We start from the raw sequence: 16,201 nt of genomic DNA on the forward strand, positions 1-16,201 counted from the left end.
ACTACACAGTTCTTATTTTGGCATTTGGTATACCAGACAGCTACAGCTTCCATATAAAAATTAACTGATATGAAAGCAAAGCCTTGAAGTGTTTTGATTTACATGTCAATAAATTACCATGCTAGGGCAATAACTTAATTACTTTAGATGTAAGCTTTATGTTCCATTCTCCCCATAATCTCTTGAATGTAGGGAATATGTGACTAAACACCCAAAATGTTTGATCACTTCAGGCAGTCAAAACATCACTATCACTAACAGTACAATCGTTTATATACATTAAACAAACTAATGATTCTGACTTGCAGCAGTAGTTTTAGGTGGCCTTACCTTCCATTGGTACCTGCACTGAGACGCACCCTGCTGGGGACCACAGGTACACTTTGCTATTCCCAGTACATATGGCAAGTCGAGGTTGACGTGGATCCCACTGGAACAACTGAACAGCATACAACTGCTCCAAGACTACAAACAATTTCAACTTTTGAACATCCCAGATCCAGATGGAGTTAGGAATGTTATCTGTTAGAAATGGCCAGGGAAATGGTTAGAATACTGTAAGGAACATAACACTATATGCAATGTCATTGCAATATCTCACATTAAATGGGTTTCACTACCAGTAACCTATCTACTCTACTGCTTGCAGCATTGGTGCAGAAAAGTCTGGGCAACTAGCATTGAAGATTCATAACCTTTAACTCATTATCCCTTTAAGAAATGGTGAAAGGTGACATCACTGTGAATGTTGAATGTGTGCAGAGGGCTTGCAGTTTGAAGTACAGTACAGCAGTACCCTAGCAGTGCGCCTGAGTCCTCACTTTGGGGAAATTGCCACTAGGACAAAAAGAGTAATTCAATCTATAAAACTTTCCTTCACCGGCTTTTCTAAAACTACATAGAGATGCCACTATTGGTGGGTTTTGTCATGTGAACATTTCTCAGCTAGGAACTGGATTAAGCCCCCCCCGCCCCCTACCACCAGTTTCCTAAGATGTTTTTTTTCCCCCTTTTATTGATAACACAGCACCAGGAATGCTCTATCCCGATAGAGAGATCCAGATCTACCAGGGAAAAGGTTAGATGAAAAGTCCAGAACTCCCACAGTTCCTGCTAATGCAAAAATTATTAATATTTTGAAAATTACTTTTGTGCAGGGAGGGGAGATGGATTTTAGCTAAGATTATGTATACAGTATAGTGAGCTAAGGCAAATATGAAGGGAGATAATTTAGCACATGGTACTTAAAGCCAAGGCTATGAGTTCATGCAGCAATTAATAGCTGGTCCCACAGCTTAGTGGTTTATGCTAAAGGTTGAATTCCCTCTGCGTACAGTGCTAGCCTCAATCCCAACTGGGGCCTCTAGCTGCAGCCAGAATACAAATAATTCACAATTAAATAATTTACTTGTTTATTTATAGCAGAAGCAACAAGACCTAGAAAAAAACAAAAGGGTTTCTCCTTTAAAATATAGCCTGCTAGGTACGAACCATTTTTGGTTGCCAGGAAACAGTTATCAGGACTAAATGCCAGCATTCCAATTCCTATTCTGGGATTCGCCCGATCAGCAACTGGTTTGACATACTGTAAAGAAACTGGTACCTGGGAAATGTCATCTGAAATTTGAAATACAAGCACTATAACAAGCAAGTCCATATGGACATGGCAATACTATTTCTAAAAACAGTTAACATTATCTCTGAAATGATAGGAAAATAGTAATATATTGCACTTCTGTAAGATGTTCCATCCAAAAGATCTCTACAAACTTTGTCTCAACATACCTGTCAGATAGTATTTCTCCTTTTTACAGAAGGAAAAACAGGTACACAGAAGAGTCTGAGACAAAGCTATGACTACAACCAAGATCTCCTAACTCCGACCCATGTTTTATAACATCTCACATATAGGCAAAGCAGTACTTGTGACACCTTAGAAACTAGTCTCTAAGGTGCCACAAGTACTCCTTTTCTTTTTGCGGATACAGAGTAATACGGCTGCTACTCTGAAATCTCATATATTAACACTCATGTAAGGCAAGGGAATAATGAAGTTGAACTAGTTAATGATTGCTCAGCACTATAATAGTATATGCTGAACTTTGACACTCAAATATCAGTAGTAGTAAAGAGATCAGGGACTGTTGTCTGAAAAAGTAAAGGTGTTAAATTAGAAATATTAAAAAAATTCATGGTCAGAACTTGTTAGATAAAAATAATGTACCCTTCCTGATGTAGCCACCCATTTTTCCACCTGACCATACAAAAAGGCAGCATTTCTATCAGTACAGGCAGTTAGAGAGGCTTTAGGTTGTCACATCTTCTGAATTTTTTTTAAGTGTGGAAATTCCCATTGATTGAAGCCTCCTACAATAAGATGAGTATACTCTGCATCATCTGCAGCAGTTAATATAATTCTAGACAAGAAATATCACTGTTGCAGAGACTTAAACCAGCCAAAAATCACCCTGTTCCGAGGCACATTTTGCACAAATAAAACAACATTGGGAAGGGGCAGGTTGTCTGTCACTTCTACCCACACTGACCCCCAAAAGTTTGCCATGCCTCTCCTGGAGCCCTTCATTGCCCTTAAGATCTTCACCTTTAGCCCCATTCTGCAACCATCATCCTCTTTAGCGGAGGAAAACATGTCCTTTGAAGTCTTGCATTTAATTGAACGGGCTTCCCCTTAGCAACCTAAGGTTTGCCCCTGCCTTCAGAGGCAAAGTGAGCTATAATGTTGATTTACGAGGCTTAAATATTTTACATCAAATATTTTACATCACAGGTATTCTAAAGTGGTCCATTTTAGTTTGCTTACATTTACTCTGTGTGCTGAAGAGAGAGCTGGCTTGCGCTCTGGCTGGAGGGAAAGCAAGGCTCTCTGTTTCAACTCTTGGGGATTTCTCCATTTCCTTATATACAATCTACACAGAAGGAGAAGACAGTTTCACAAAAGGGCCTAGCAAGATTAGAGCCTAGTGTGTTGAGTCCTCCACATCCCATGCTCAAAATGAGCACTAAGGCACATTCATTTTAAATGTACAGTGTTTCTCAATGCTCTTTGCTATTGTACACTGGGAGCAGGCAGATTTGGGCATGGAAATGCTAAATTTTGAGATCTTTGAAAATTCTGAAAATTGGGCCCACAATTAGAAAAAGCAATTATGTAATTCAGAAATGGACATTGTATGGAACTACAAATAATCCAATCGTTGTCATTTGAGAGCCCATGTAAAATGAGTCACACAGAATGCACCTTCCCATCCCTTACCAACTGAAGGTAAATTTGGTAATATAACTGCAATCTTTTATACAGCAGGACATGCAATATTTCATTCCATGCCATTGAGAACCACTGCAAACAAGCAATGTTAATGGGATAATGCTAAAAGGAAACAGTGATGAAATGCTAACAATGTGACTAAATTGGAGCTCCCAATCTAATTTTATTAGCAGGAGCTCTCTTCTTTCCAATGGAAAGGGACTGAACTATTTCATTTGATTCTCATTCTACCTCTCAAGTTTAGATTTTTATTCTTAATTCTGAATTTGAAGGATAATGGATACATTTGGGTGTTGCAGCACTTAGTCTGGCAGCCAGGTTTAATATCTAAAATGCTTGAGTCACATTGATTGGAAGAGAAAATAAAGACCGCTACCACAGAACTAAAACGGTTTTCTAGCAAGGAGACATTTTACTAGAGCATATTCTGCCTGCCAGATTCCTTGATAAGCAGCAACGATAGATTTATATGAACTTTTTTAAATTTAAGTCTGCACACCACAAACACTGATCTTTACTATAGCATATTATGTGAGACCTGCTCCGTTCCTTCTATTGGCCGTGTAATATTATTACTACCAGTGGAGATTCTTCCTCACAAGGGCTGGGGACAGAGAGAGCCTGTGATTTTGAAGTAGAATATACAGTTATCTCCCTGCTGAGAACTGTAAAAAAACTGTGGCCACATGTGCAAGGATAAAAAAAAGATTGTGACAAACATTTACAGAAAATGCTCAATAAGTGAGCTAGATTTGCCTATACATATGAAATTAGGTGTCATCATAAGACACTTCAAATCAAATCCAACACTATTCATACACTGCAAATTGTATAGCGCTGAGATATACAAAGTTCTCATTCATGTTCAGCTTCCGAGCACTTGGGTACACCACCACATGCAAACGCAGTCTGTAAACACAGCCACCACCTCTATCAGAAGATAGAGTACTTAACAATAATTATCCATGACTCCCTTACATAGGGAAAAGGAAGATGGAGGGGAAAAGAGAAGAGAATTCACTGAAAGAAGTCAACTAAAAATGATTAATCTATTTTCCTTACTTCATCATTTTCATTCAATTTCCTCAGCAGCATTTGCAAATCAGCAGGACTTCAGTCCAAGTAAAAAAGCTTTTACCAAAGATATCAAAACAAACTGCTGCTAAGGATCCAAGGGTCCCCATTCTATACTTACTATCTTTGGGTTAGCAATGGTCGCAGGGTGTTCAAACTCTGTAATCTTCTTCCAAGTCACGTGGTTCAGGATACGCACCTATTTCAAGGTAAGTAGTAAGGTAGTAAGAGGGGATTGCTATGACAACATTTTGCAACTGACTTGAATGGGTTTAAATTCCTTTTTTACCTTTTCATCATAGCTGCCAATCGCCAAGAACTGACTGCTGGGACTCCAGGCAACTGACTTAATACCCAGTGACCATTCATATGCACTGTATGTGGACAGCAGACGGCCATCAAGGGAGTACAGCAAGATTTTATACTGTAACACAAATTGATTTGATTTAAAGACAATTGACACTGTTAAAAACTAACAGTACATAACTCCTTTTTAAAAAACCATCTCAATGCACAGATGTTCAAAATGGAGTTTCCCTTTTCTATATCTTATAAACTAATTCTGCAGTTATTTGTTTGGATAGTTACTAGGCTAACACGGCTGTTACTCTGAAACCATAGAATCTTCTGCAATTTTTAAAACCAAGTTGGTAAATTTTTTTTTAAAAAAAAAAAAAGATACTTAAATTATGAAAAAATATAAGTAGGATAATTTGGTAACAATGAGTTTATATGGCAATTTAAGCAACAGTGTTTTGACGCCCATCACCAATACCTAAGTACAATACTACAAATTGTTTCTTAAAGCCCTTCATTTTATTTTATTTTTTTAAAAGGTACTGCATTCTATGTAGCAGCCAGAAAACTACTAAATATATGTTCAGGAGCCCTTAATTAAGTGTTCAAGATCTTCAGAAATAATCTGTATTTTCTCATACCTCCAGACAAGTATCCCACACTGCCAACACACAGCCATTAGGAGCCCATTCAATCCCAGATAGGTCTTGAGTTTCAGTGTCAAAATGCTTCCCAAATGCAAAGAAAATAAAACAATGAAACAGTTTTAAAAACTGTACTTAAAATGTACGGTTGCACCTGACTTTAAAAGTAAAATCCTAAATTAGTATCACATTACCTTTACACATTTAAAAAAACATATATAAAAACATTATATATCTATCTTATTGAGCTAGCACATCCTTTTATATGTCTGAATGCATAGACTAGAAACATTTCCTTTCCTTTTGTTATAATACACGACATTCACTGCTTCCTTATTTTCTCCTACCAAACTATACAAAAATCAAGATCTTTTGAAACAAAGTGCACTTTGTAATAAAAAGAACACAAATTCTCTTATGTTGTAACTTCTTGTTCAGATCATCATTTTGGCAAAAGCAAGTTGTGATCATGGTGCTGCGGCAATGTATTTTACTGTCAGCAGGATTGCTCGGATTATGCCAGAACATCTGAATGCTTCTCACAGTAAAAAAAGAATGCAGTGCTTTATCATCCCTGTATGTGGTTTCCTAAGCAGAATTCTTCTGCCTCCCCACACACCTGCAGGCCAAGGAAGAAGAAGAAGGAAGAAGCCATCAGAGGAAATGCCCCAAATCGCAGAGTCTAAAGTGGAGCATTACAGTTGTTCAATGATTTAGTTAGACTCTACACTATGCAGAGTACACTTTAAATCTGTGCAATAGCAATGGAAGGCAAGGACATGTCTTACCCTCAGTAGTTGCCAGTCACTGCATACAAAGAGGCTAATGAAGTCTTTGCAGTCACGCCTCTCTGCTAATGCCATATAGCGACCATCCTTCGTGAAGGCTATTCCTGCCAGAGAGATTAGAAAATACAGTCCAGACCAGTAATATATATACTTGTGAAACTGGCCCTATTAAAGCACCAAAGCTTAAAACAATTATGAGCCAAATCAGTTGGAAGTAAGAATTTATTCAGAAAAATGTGAATGATGATTGGAAATCATTTTGGCATACCTATTAGATGCCCAAAAAGCATGTTAGGCACTTCACTGAGACTCAAGCACACAAAATACTTGTCCCAAAGAGCCTATAATCTAAAAAACTGTAAACAGATGGAGTTCCCACCCTTCTCTGAAGAGTACTTCACTGTACATAGGCCAGTCTTATTTCCTTCCTAGGTTTTGACCTTCATGGTAATTCAAGAAGTTTCAATCTCAGATCTCCCTTACCAAGCTTGGCTGTACGTGGTATTTTCCCTACAGAATTTCCAGTTCCCACCCTAGTTCTCTTTGCTTCTGCAAGAGGGATATTTCAGCCTCTCTTCCATCCTGCCTTCAGGTAACAAAATATACCTGCTACTGACTCAGCAGTAAATACTCAATCTTCCTATGTGATTCAAACACCTGACATTAAGAGGACTCTGAGGAGCCTTGAGTCTGTGTGCAGGATCCCAGAGTCTGTCACCATTATATACATATGTATATGAGGACTGAATACAGATGCGTAACAAAAAGATGAGCAATGAGAGGGGATACTTATACTCCACATTTTTTGTTCTGGGTTTGTGTCACAATCCAATCTCTAGCTATACAGCTACATGAAATACTATATCACTGATTTCTAGCAGACTTGGCAGTGGTTTTGTTCAGTATCTCTTCTTTTTCACTGGTGTTTGGAAGATGGACAGGTGCATATGCTAAATGTAATATTTACTTCTCGTTCCTAGTAAGACTGCGATGACTGCAGATTAGCTCCCATGGTTCACACAAACAGTAATGGTAGTGCACTGGTATTGAGCTCAGTAAGACCCTGTCTACATTTGTGGGGACACGTAGGGTACACGTAGCTACACCCCCCAATATAAGGCAGGCTGTGTCCACACTTGTCACCAAGGTGTATAGCTAATGGCTCTGGCAGCGGGGAGCTGCTGGAGCCTTTCCCCTCTGCCTCCTCTCTACTAGAGCCTTTCAATGAGGTGGAGAAAGCTCTGGCAGCTGGACATTAATTGCTAAAAATAGCAGTGTAGATGTGGAAGACGCTGCTTGGGCATGTAGAGAGACATGGAGATATACACCCTAAGGTTCAGGTGTGTAGGTCACTCTACTTGCCTAAGTTGTACCTCCCTGTCTACCCTGCTATTTATACCCATGCTAGCTGGGCGTGCAGTGTCTGTACTCTACATGCCGCTGTAAGTGCGGACGTACCTTAAATAAGATATGCATGTCCCTCCAAGGTGATCTACAAGCATCAGCACAAAGGTACTTGAATACACCCTGACCATAAACGTATGCTTGATTATATGTAAATTCCATTTTCCTTTATTGCCATATTAAAAATGCTTTTCCTATATTAGGTATGATACACTCACCGTGCTGACAAGCTTTGGGATACTTGATATAAGACACAGATTTTGTACACAAGGACCAGACAGTTATCCGCAGCTGTTGGAAAGAGAGAGACAGGGAAGTATTTGTTTATCTTTGCAGACAAAAAAAGTGTACAGAGAATCTAATTCAACACTAAACTTTTCACACTGGGAGGGTCTCACATTAAAACAAACGACCATGGAACCAAAACTTTTCCTAACAAAACTGTTCTAGTTAAATCTTAGTGTCTCTATATTAGATTGCACTTATGTTTTATTAAAAAACCTCTTTTCCCAACAAATGTATAACCCTTCTGTAATGCCCTTCACATATTAGGTATTGTAATAATTGATCAAGTTAAAAACAGCCTCAAATTTAAGAGGCTTATAGCGGTCCTGTTTTATTTAGTTCAGTAAAATGTTTTCAGGTAGAGTTTATATAGAAGTCATTATAAAATAATGAAGTTGTGTTGTATTGTAGTATACAGAATTATCCAGGACACATCGAGATTGGGTAAACAGGAGTGCCAAAGGCTGGAGATTCCAGCAAAGCAACGCATCCAGTCCTCTTCCAGACTTCTATCTAATACGCCACTTGACCCTGAAAGTTTTTAGTTTTGTTTTAAAAAGGAGACGTAGTGCCCAACCTGGTCCAGAACTCTGGCAACAGAACCCTGGGCTATATGTAGAGTGCTTAATAAGAGATCAGGTTATGAAAAATGCAAGTGAACTTGGGAGCTATAACAAACTAGATCCCCAGTCCTACACTTTGGAAGTATGGCCCAGATCCCCAGAGGTATTTTAAGCTCCTAGCTTCTGCTGAAATCAACCTTTTGAGGATCCGGACCAATGTAACTAACCTTAATGTGCAAGACTCTATACAAAACTGCACCTACATGTGTGCACTGCAACATTTAGGCATAACGGGAGGATTTAGTCACCACAGTTTAGCGTTATCCTTTCATTCCCTTATTTCTGTGGTTTTAACTAAGGAAGTTTGTGAGCTCTGATTGCTAGGAATGTTAGGTTCCCTCAAACAAAACCCCATCTCTACTTTTCAGTCAATGATATTTATTCCGATTTAGTAATGGAAGCACATAGCAATACAGTGTTGATGAGATGTATAAAAGAAGCAGGAAGTTAAATGGCCAACAATATTAAAATTTACATTCATATTATTAAATGCTGATAGTAGTGTAAGAGCTAGCATCATGACTGCCAATGTGTATTAGGAAATCATTTTTGCACAGATCTGTGAGATTTCTAAACCATCACAGGAATCTGGAAGAACATGAAATGCATAGGCTGGCAAGAGGTGAGAAATTCTTCTTGTATTTAGGTTCTTAGTGAATGATATGAGAATAGGAAACAGCATGTCATTTTTAGAGTGAAATGCTGCATCTCTTGGGATGAGATTACTAATTACTGACTCGTCACTGTATTTTTCAGTTTCAAAAAATCAAGATCTGAGCTAACCAATTTTCATTTTAATTTCCCCTTTCTCAACCACACAAACAGAAAAGTGACATGTTATGCAATTATTGGAAGGCCTTGATTTTCAAAAGACTAATTATGAACCATTTACATAGTGTTTGGGGTATTTTTGGAGACTCATGCATCTGTAGAATTCGGGAACCACAGAGGAAGCAGTCAGCTGCAAAACAGGCCTCTCCACAGCATGTCAAGGTCACAGCCTGTATTATAGAGGCTCTGCATTACCATCTGCAGATTATTCAATTAAAAACAAATACTTACTCTACCATAGCAACGGCAGCAACACCAGACACATGTCTTCATCAATGTGTCATGTGAACCTTTGCATTTATATTTGGAGAGAGGAATATTTTCCAATATAAATTTTTTCTAGCTTTTTCAATATTTTGTTATAACAAGGGGATACTACAACAAAGTGAAAGGTACAGTACAGTGGGACACCAAGAAATCTTTTCTGAAACTATCACAGCACCACCAAATCTTACAAACAATAGCAAAGTAGGCCTAGTACAATGTTTAATCACATCACTCTTTGTATTGATTTTAACCCTTCCACCAAGCAAAGGGGAAAAAATAAAACCTAGAATATGTATGGTTATGTCTACAGTTACATTGGCTGGTGTATAACAATCCTGAAGCTAGAGAAGTATCTCCCTTCAAGGCATAAACCAACTGCTGCCAGAGCTGGGGAGAGCTTCCACCATGGTTAGTTTACTTTACAGTTGTCCATGATAGGTATTCTTGCAACTTCCTCTGAAGTAACTGGTACCATTGGAGATGGGATTCCAAGCTGAATGGACCACTAGTCTGATCAGCTGTGCCATTTTTTATGTTTCTACAGCAATTTTACTAGAATGCATTTTCTTGCTACCAAGTAAGATCCAGCACTTGATCACCTGGGCGTGGCCACTATCACACCTAGTGCATGGAGCAAACTGTAAATTCTAGTGCTGCCCCCGTGTCCTAACTGAAATGCTTAAATTCTACTTCAAAGAATCCTAACTGTCACCTCCACAGAGAAGCATCAGGAGAGGCCCAAAGCAAAAAGGACTAACACTTCCTTTTTTCAAATACACCAATCTCTACACAGAGCATCACAAGAATAAATTTAAAGAGCAAGGAAGCTTGTAAAGAGATTTAAAGACATCACTCAGAAGTTGAATCAGGGTTTCTAGCTAGCCGGAAAGAGAAACAACCAGTTAGGCCCCCAAGCCTCTTTCATGTAAAGCAAAAAGAAAGAAAAAGTGCAAGAGGGAGCGGAGGACATGAGTTTAAACTGCTCTTATCACTTTCCTATTTACCTCCTTATGAACTAAGGATCAAGGATCCAGGGTCGTGCCTGGGGCGGAAGTGACGTCGCTTCTGGGACTAACCACGCTAGGGTGGGTAGTGGAGGCAGCGTCTCCCCAAACAGCCAAGTGTGGCTCCGCCCACACTCCGCCCCCACAGGGCCTTGCAGCTGGGCTCCAGGGGGCTATGGCCATGCCACTCTCCCTCCCAGCACTCCAGGGCTGCTGGGGGAGGCTGCAGCGCTGCCATCGCGCGCTCTCTCTCCGGTGGAAGGGGCAGGGTTGGGGGTAGCCTCCCCCAGCCAGCAGTTCACCCGCCGCCCATGCAGCGCCGGCCAACGCAGCGCTGGCCAACACACCAGCCCGCAGGGCTTCCCCAGAGCACGGGGCCTGGAGTGGTTGCCCCTATTTGCTATCCCCTAGGGACGCTCTGCAAGGACCTATAGTGTTAACTTTAAGAGTACTTAATATAGTAATTCAACAAGAATCCACTAGACCAGCAGTTCTCAAACTGTGGGTTGGAACCCCAAAGTGGGTCCCAACCACATGTTAATGGGGGTCACCAGGGCTGGCTTAGACTTGCTGGGGCCCAGGACCAAAGCTGAAGTCCAAGGGCTTCAGCCCCGGGCGTCAAGACTCAAATTACAGGCCCCTGCCTGGGACTGAAGTCCTCGGGCATCAGCTTTAGCCCCCAACTCCCCAGGTCTTGGGCTGGCTCAGGCTTCGTGTCCCCCCGCCCGGGGTCATGTAGTAATTATTATTGTCCAAACAGGGTTACAGTACAATGAAGTTTGAGAACCCCTACACTAGACTGACTTTTGATAATCAAGTTTTATATTACCACAACTGCTGGCTTCTGGACACACAAAAATACACCATTAGGCTGTTCTGGATACAAGATTTACTTTAAAAATACCAACACCATGCCCACTCACATTCCTCTACAGCAACCGCAATAGAGGCATCTTGCTTGCTCCTATTAATTGCACTTGCCTCTGTTCCTCCCTTAATCCAATCCAGCATCTCTCTCTCACACACACACCCCGGCCACTTAATACAAGCTTTGAATGTTAAGTTCTGGGTTATAGTCAAGCATGCAAGTTTACAGCTGTAATACTGACTTGGCCTCCTGACCAAGTACCTACTGGGTATGGAAGTGTCATACAGTTTAAGGCCATAAGGGGCCACCTAGTCTGACCTCCTGTATGTCACAGGTGACCAACATCAACCCGCAGCTGCACGCTAAACCCAACAATTGAAATTAGACCAAAGCATTAGAGCCCACAGGAGACGTATGCGCCACAGGAAGAGAATAGGTAGAACCAAGGGTGCCAGTGTCCAAGTCCCCTGCATGATGCTCTCCTGCCCTGCCCCCACATAAACAGTCTTGGCCCCCCAGTATAGGGCAAATCCCTGCTGCTTGAGTCAACCCAAGTACACAGGTCAGGTGAACTCCATGAAGGGGCGAGAAAGCAAGTCTCCCCACAGGCTGTAGAGGCACTCTAACTTCTGCTCTGTTTCAGCCTCCACCCCATGAGAGAAATGAGACAGTAGAGGAGCCACCTGCCCTCTCTCTGCTCTGCCCTCTAGAGCAGCGCAGAATGAACCCCACATCGGTGCCCAGCAGCCTGCCTTCTCATGCAGGAGGACCACACTAGTTCCACTGCACAGGAAGGGATGGAATGCACCTCGAGCTAACTGCTTGGACACCAGATGATAATACTCAGTTTGGAATAAATAAGCAAATAACGTATATAATATATTATTCTAACCAAGAACTTTATTGGCTTTTGTGCTGTTTGGTAGCTTCTAAGCTTAAATAAATAAATGTATATGAAAACCCAAAACTCACAAAAAGGTATATCCAGATACAGTATGGTTACAGACAGGAAAAGTGATTAAAACAAAACTAGAACATGTTGGGATTACATTTTTAATCAGAGTGTTCTGAAAACACCTATGAAGCATATATAGCCAAAAAAGGGTACCATTTTTGCAGTCAGTATTTTCTCAAAAGGCATTTACTGTTCACTATTGCAGAGAAACTTATACAAGAGGTCATGATGTTTATTATGCAATTCCAATCTTAAAACAGCTCCAAAATATCTGCAACTGTACCAGGTACAATTCTTCTTTATCCCCCCTCATTCTGTCCGTCCCTGGAGAAGCCATTTATGACAAATTTCACTGTAAAGTTCTATTAAATATCTGTTTTACTACTATAGCATGTACTCACATGGACACTCAGAGCACATTTTAATATTACTGCACATATTTCTACATATATCTATATGTTACTTCATTTATAATGAATAAATAAAATGGTCATTATAATATTGAGAATTTGATAGGTTCAGACTGCACACCCAGTACGTTACACAAGTCACAAGTCTGTAACTAACTGTTACAAAGAGATATTTCTTTTATAAAAGAAATACCAGACTAAATGAAGGTCTTATAGTGGGCACACAGGCTTCTTGTGTAGGCAAAGCTCATATTTTTAGCCTCTTAATGCACCTGTGGAGTACAGTACACAAAAACCCATAGGCTCTCCTGTCCAGCTCAGATATGTCACTCGAGGACCAGCTGTGGTCTAGTGCAATAAGCATGTAACTGGGAGTCACGAAATCCGAGATTCATTGATACCTTAAACAAGTCACAGACCAACATTGTCAAACATTGGTGCCTAACATAGGCACCTGAAAAAACTGGGCCACTTAAAGTGCCTAAACTCTGGTACCTAAGTTTGAAAATATTGCTCTTACTGTCTGCGACTCAGTTATCCCATCTGTAGAATAGGAAGATCATTACCCAAACTTTGAGAAGCACTTTGAAATCTATGGATGAAATGCAGAGTATAGTTATACTGCGTATATTTCATTGTCAACATGTAACTAGTCCCATGGACAAGAAAGCCTTCATATTCCCAATGGTAACAGCCACATTTATCCACATACTTGCCCTAAACCTCTATGAAAACTACACAAGAAAGATGGTCTCTGCTATCAATGAAACAAAGAAGGGAAGGAAGAGAGTACAGTGCTCACTGCATGTGAAAAAAGGTAAAACAGCCATTTAAAGTTTAACAAATGGAGTTTTCTGTGAAAAAAAAAGTTTTTCCCTGAAGCAAAAATTGATTTGATCAACTGCAAGCATTTCTTTACTAACCATTCCAAGATGTTCTCTCTTTAGTGCGGATGACTGGACTAAGTGAAATGTCAAACTCAAATCCTAATGGTCATGCTGTCCAGGAAGTTTTCAGCTGTTGTTTTGCAGTGGAAAAACAAACCAAAAGCAGCAGCATTTTTAAAATAGCTTAAAAACAGCTGAGAATAAAAAAGTATTTAGATGGTAATGTGATAAACAGTCCAGTGCTGGGTTAGAGATTTCATCCCAGTTTTGACAGCTTTAGGCAGGTGTGAGACTGGTGATTTTCACTAGACAAAAAAAAAAAAAGCCACACACTTTTAAACAAACTTGCATCTCAAGTGACCGTCAACTTTCGTCCCAGACTTGACTGGGTCACAAGGCCTCCTTCCATAGCTGTGTCTGTCAGCACAGGATTTCAGAGGATTATTCAGGGCACATTTTTCAACCAATATAGCCATTTACAATTACTAAGGATTAGCTCCAATATGCACAAAAAGCACACTTTTTAAAACTGTGGCTGTAATTTACAATAGGTTTACTGACATCTTAACCCCCTGACTGTGCTAGAAAACACAGAAATATGCAGTTCATAAAATAGGATTCCTAATGGAAATATTGGATGAACTAATGTTACTGATTGTTGTATTGTACTTTGGTAAAACATGGGAGTCACAATGAAAAAAAGAATGGAAACCTAAAGCTTCCTTCTCCTATGAATCAGGGGAATGAATTATCTACAATAATTTGAACAAAATGAACATACCAAATTTGCATAAGTTGCAGGATGGGTGGGATATGACAATATCCTAGTGTTACATGTACAATCTGTACTATATAGCTAATTACAAACATCCACTTTCCCCCTCCTTACATTCTAGCCGAGTTCTCTTCGAGATACATACACTCCCACATTGTGGAGCATGCAGACAGAAGGACGTCATCATAAGATGCAAGATATCTGGCATAGTATCCGCTTTCCCATTGGCAGATGCTACCAGGCTGTTCTAGTAATACAGCAATAGGCTTGAAAGTGCCATTCTGCTCCGACAATGGTCACTTCTCTCTGTGGATCTGCACCCACGCCCGGTTCAGAGTTAGAGCCATTTCCTATAGCAGGTAAAGTGAGCACACTACTTTTTATCCCTACTAAAAAATACAAATATAAAACTACAGGAGACTGACCAGATTTCTATTCCATTTCGTGAGAACTAACTAACTACGATTTCTAAGCGAGCCAGAAAGAATCCAGCTTGACTTTCAGATTCCTGGCTGAGTTTGTAGAGCTGGTAATTAGAAGTACATCTTTTAGATTTTAAATTAAGCTAGAGTGATCTGGAGTCACTGAAACAGAAACATGGAACCCCACAGCACCATTAGGAGAGTCACTGTTCAGTTTCTATTCACCCTTGAAGGCTGCTGTAAGCATCAACAACTGGAAATCAGCTCAATGCACCCTGGATGATAAAAATCAAGCTGCAAACTTTGCATGTAATGAGCCCTTATTTTGGACTAGTGCCTTTGCTATGAGTGTGTGACACAAAGGGGAACTTTTAGCTAAACAAAAGTTATAAGTGACTGAAAGCACATGGGAGTATGCTCAGCTGACAGCTGGCAAAGATGGTGGCAGACCCTAATAAAGGGTTACACCTTTTATATCATCAGAGTCTATAGTGTCCCAGCCTGGCCAGCTGCTTAGACAATTTACAGGAGGACTGTCTCACTGGCACCCACCCACCCACACCCCCCCAACCCAGACCCACCCACTCCACAATCCTCCTAGCAATGCAAGCTAGAAGAGCAAGCCTGAAAGCTCCTCACATCTGAAGAAGGCTTGCAGGATGAAGCCCTGCATATCCATCTTGTTTTGTTACTTCTGCCCTCATCCACTGTTTTTTCAGATTCTGTTGCTGTCCTATTAAGTGTTACACAACACATGACCAGGTATGGGTGGTTGGGTGGAGGGTTTGTTGTTTTTTAAACTGAAGACATTACATACAAAACCAACTTTGTTAATGCAGCATTAAGATCACATTTAAATAAATCAATACAAAATACCAGAGAATGCAATAGAGTCCCTAGGAACTTTTAACTCTCATACATATACACTATTAAATGTAACTTAAATACACAAAGACAATGAAATACGTATAACTTAATGTTTCTATGAAGACCATAACCATTGCATTCCTTGATTTTCCTGTTTTAAGTGTAGCCACAACAGTTTTTGCACCTTTTGTATACATCATATTCTCACAAATATATACAGTAACACCACCAGAACAGCCATACTGGGTCAGACCAATGCTCCATCTAGCCCAGCTTCCTGTCTTCTAACAGTGGCCAATGCCAGGTGCTTCAGAGGGAATGAACAGAACAGGTAACCATCATGTGATCCATCCCGTCGCCGATTCCCAGTTTCCGGCAAACAGAGGCTAGGGACACTTCAGAGCATGGTTTTGCATCCCTGCCCATCCTGGCTAATAACCATTGATGGACCTATCCTCCATGAACTTAGCCATCCTTTTTTGAACCCTGTTATAGCTTGGCCTTCACAACATCC

The 16,201-nt window shown here is 40.3% G+C and overlaps 1 protein-coding gene across 1 annotated transcript in view; it reads right to left on the minus strand.

The window, feature by feature from the left end:
- WRAP73 (WD repeat containing, antisense to TP73) overlaps positions 1-16,201 on the minus strand; it is a 28,023-nt gene that overhangs the window by 1,061 nt on the left and 10,761 nt on the right. The window contains exons 4-11 of the mRNA XM_077837492.1: positions 7,712-7,784; positions 6,090-6,193; positions 5,299-5,385; positions 4,650-4,784; positions 4,482-4,559; positions 2,822-2,927; positions 1,492-1,617; positions 331-522 (exon numbers count right to left, since the gene is read on the minus strand). Coding sequence (XP_077693618.1) covers positions 331-522; positions 1,492-1,617; positions 2,822-2,927; positions 4,482-4,559; positions 4,650-4,784; positions 5,299-5,385; positions 6,090-6,193; positions 7,712-7,784 — 901 coding nt within the window. The remainder of the gene's footprint in view (positions 1-330; positions 523-1,491; positions 1,618-2,821; positions 2,928-4,481; positions 4,560-4,649; positions 4,785-5,298; positions 5,386-6,089; positions 6,194-7,711; positions 7,785-16,201) is intronic.

Source organism: Eretmochelys imbricata, chromosome 18 (genome assembly GCF_965152235.1).
Source record: "Eretmochelys imbricata isolate rEreImb1 chromosome 18, rEreImb1.hap1, whole genome shotgun sequence".
Classification (NCBI taxonomy): domain Eukaryota; kingdom Metazoa; phylum Chordata; order Testudines; family Cheloniidae; genus Eretmochelys; species Eretmochelys imbricata.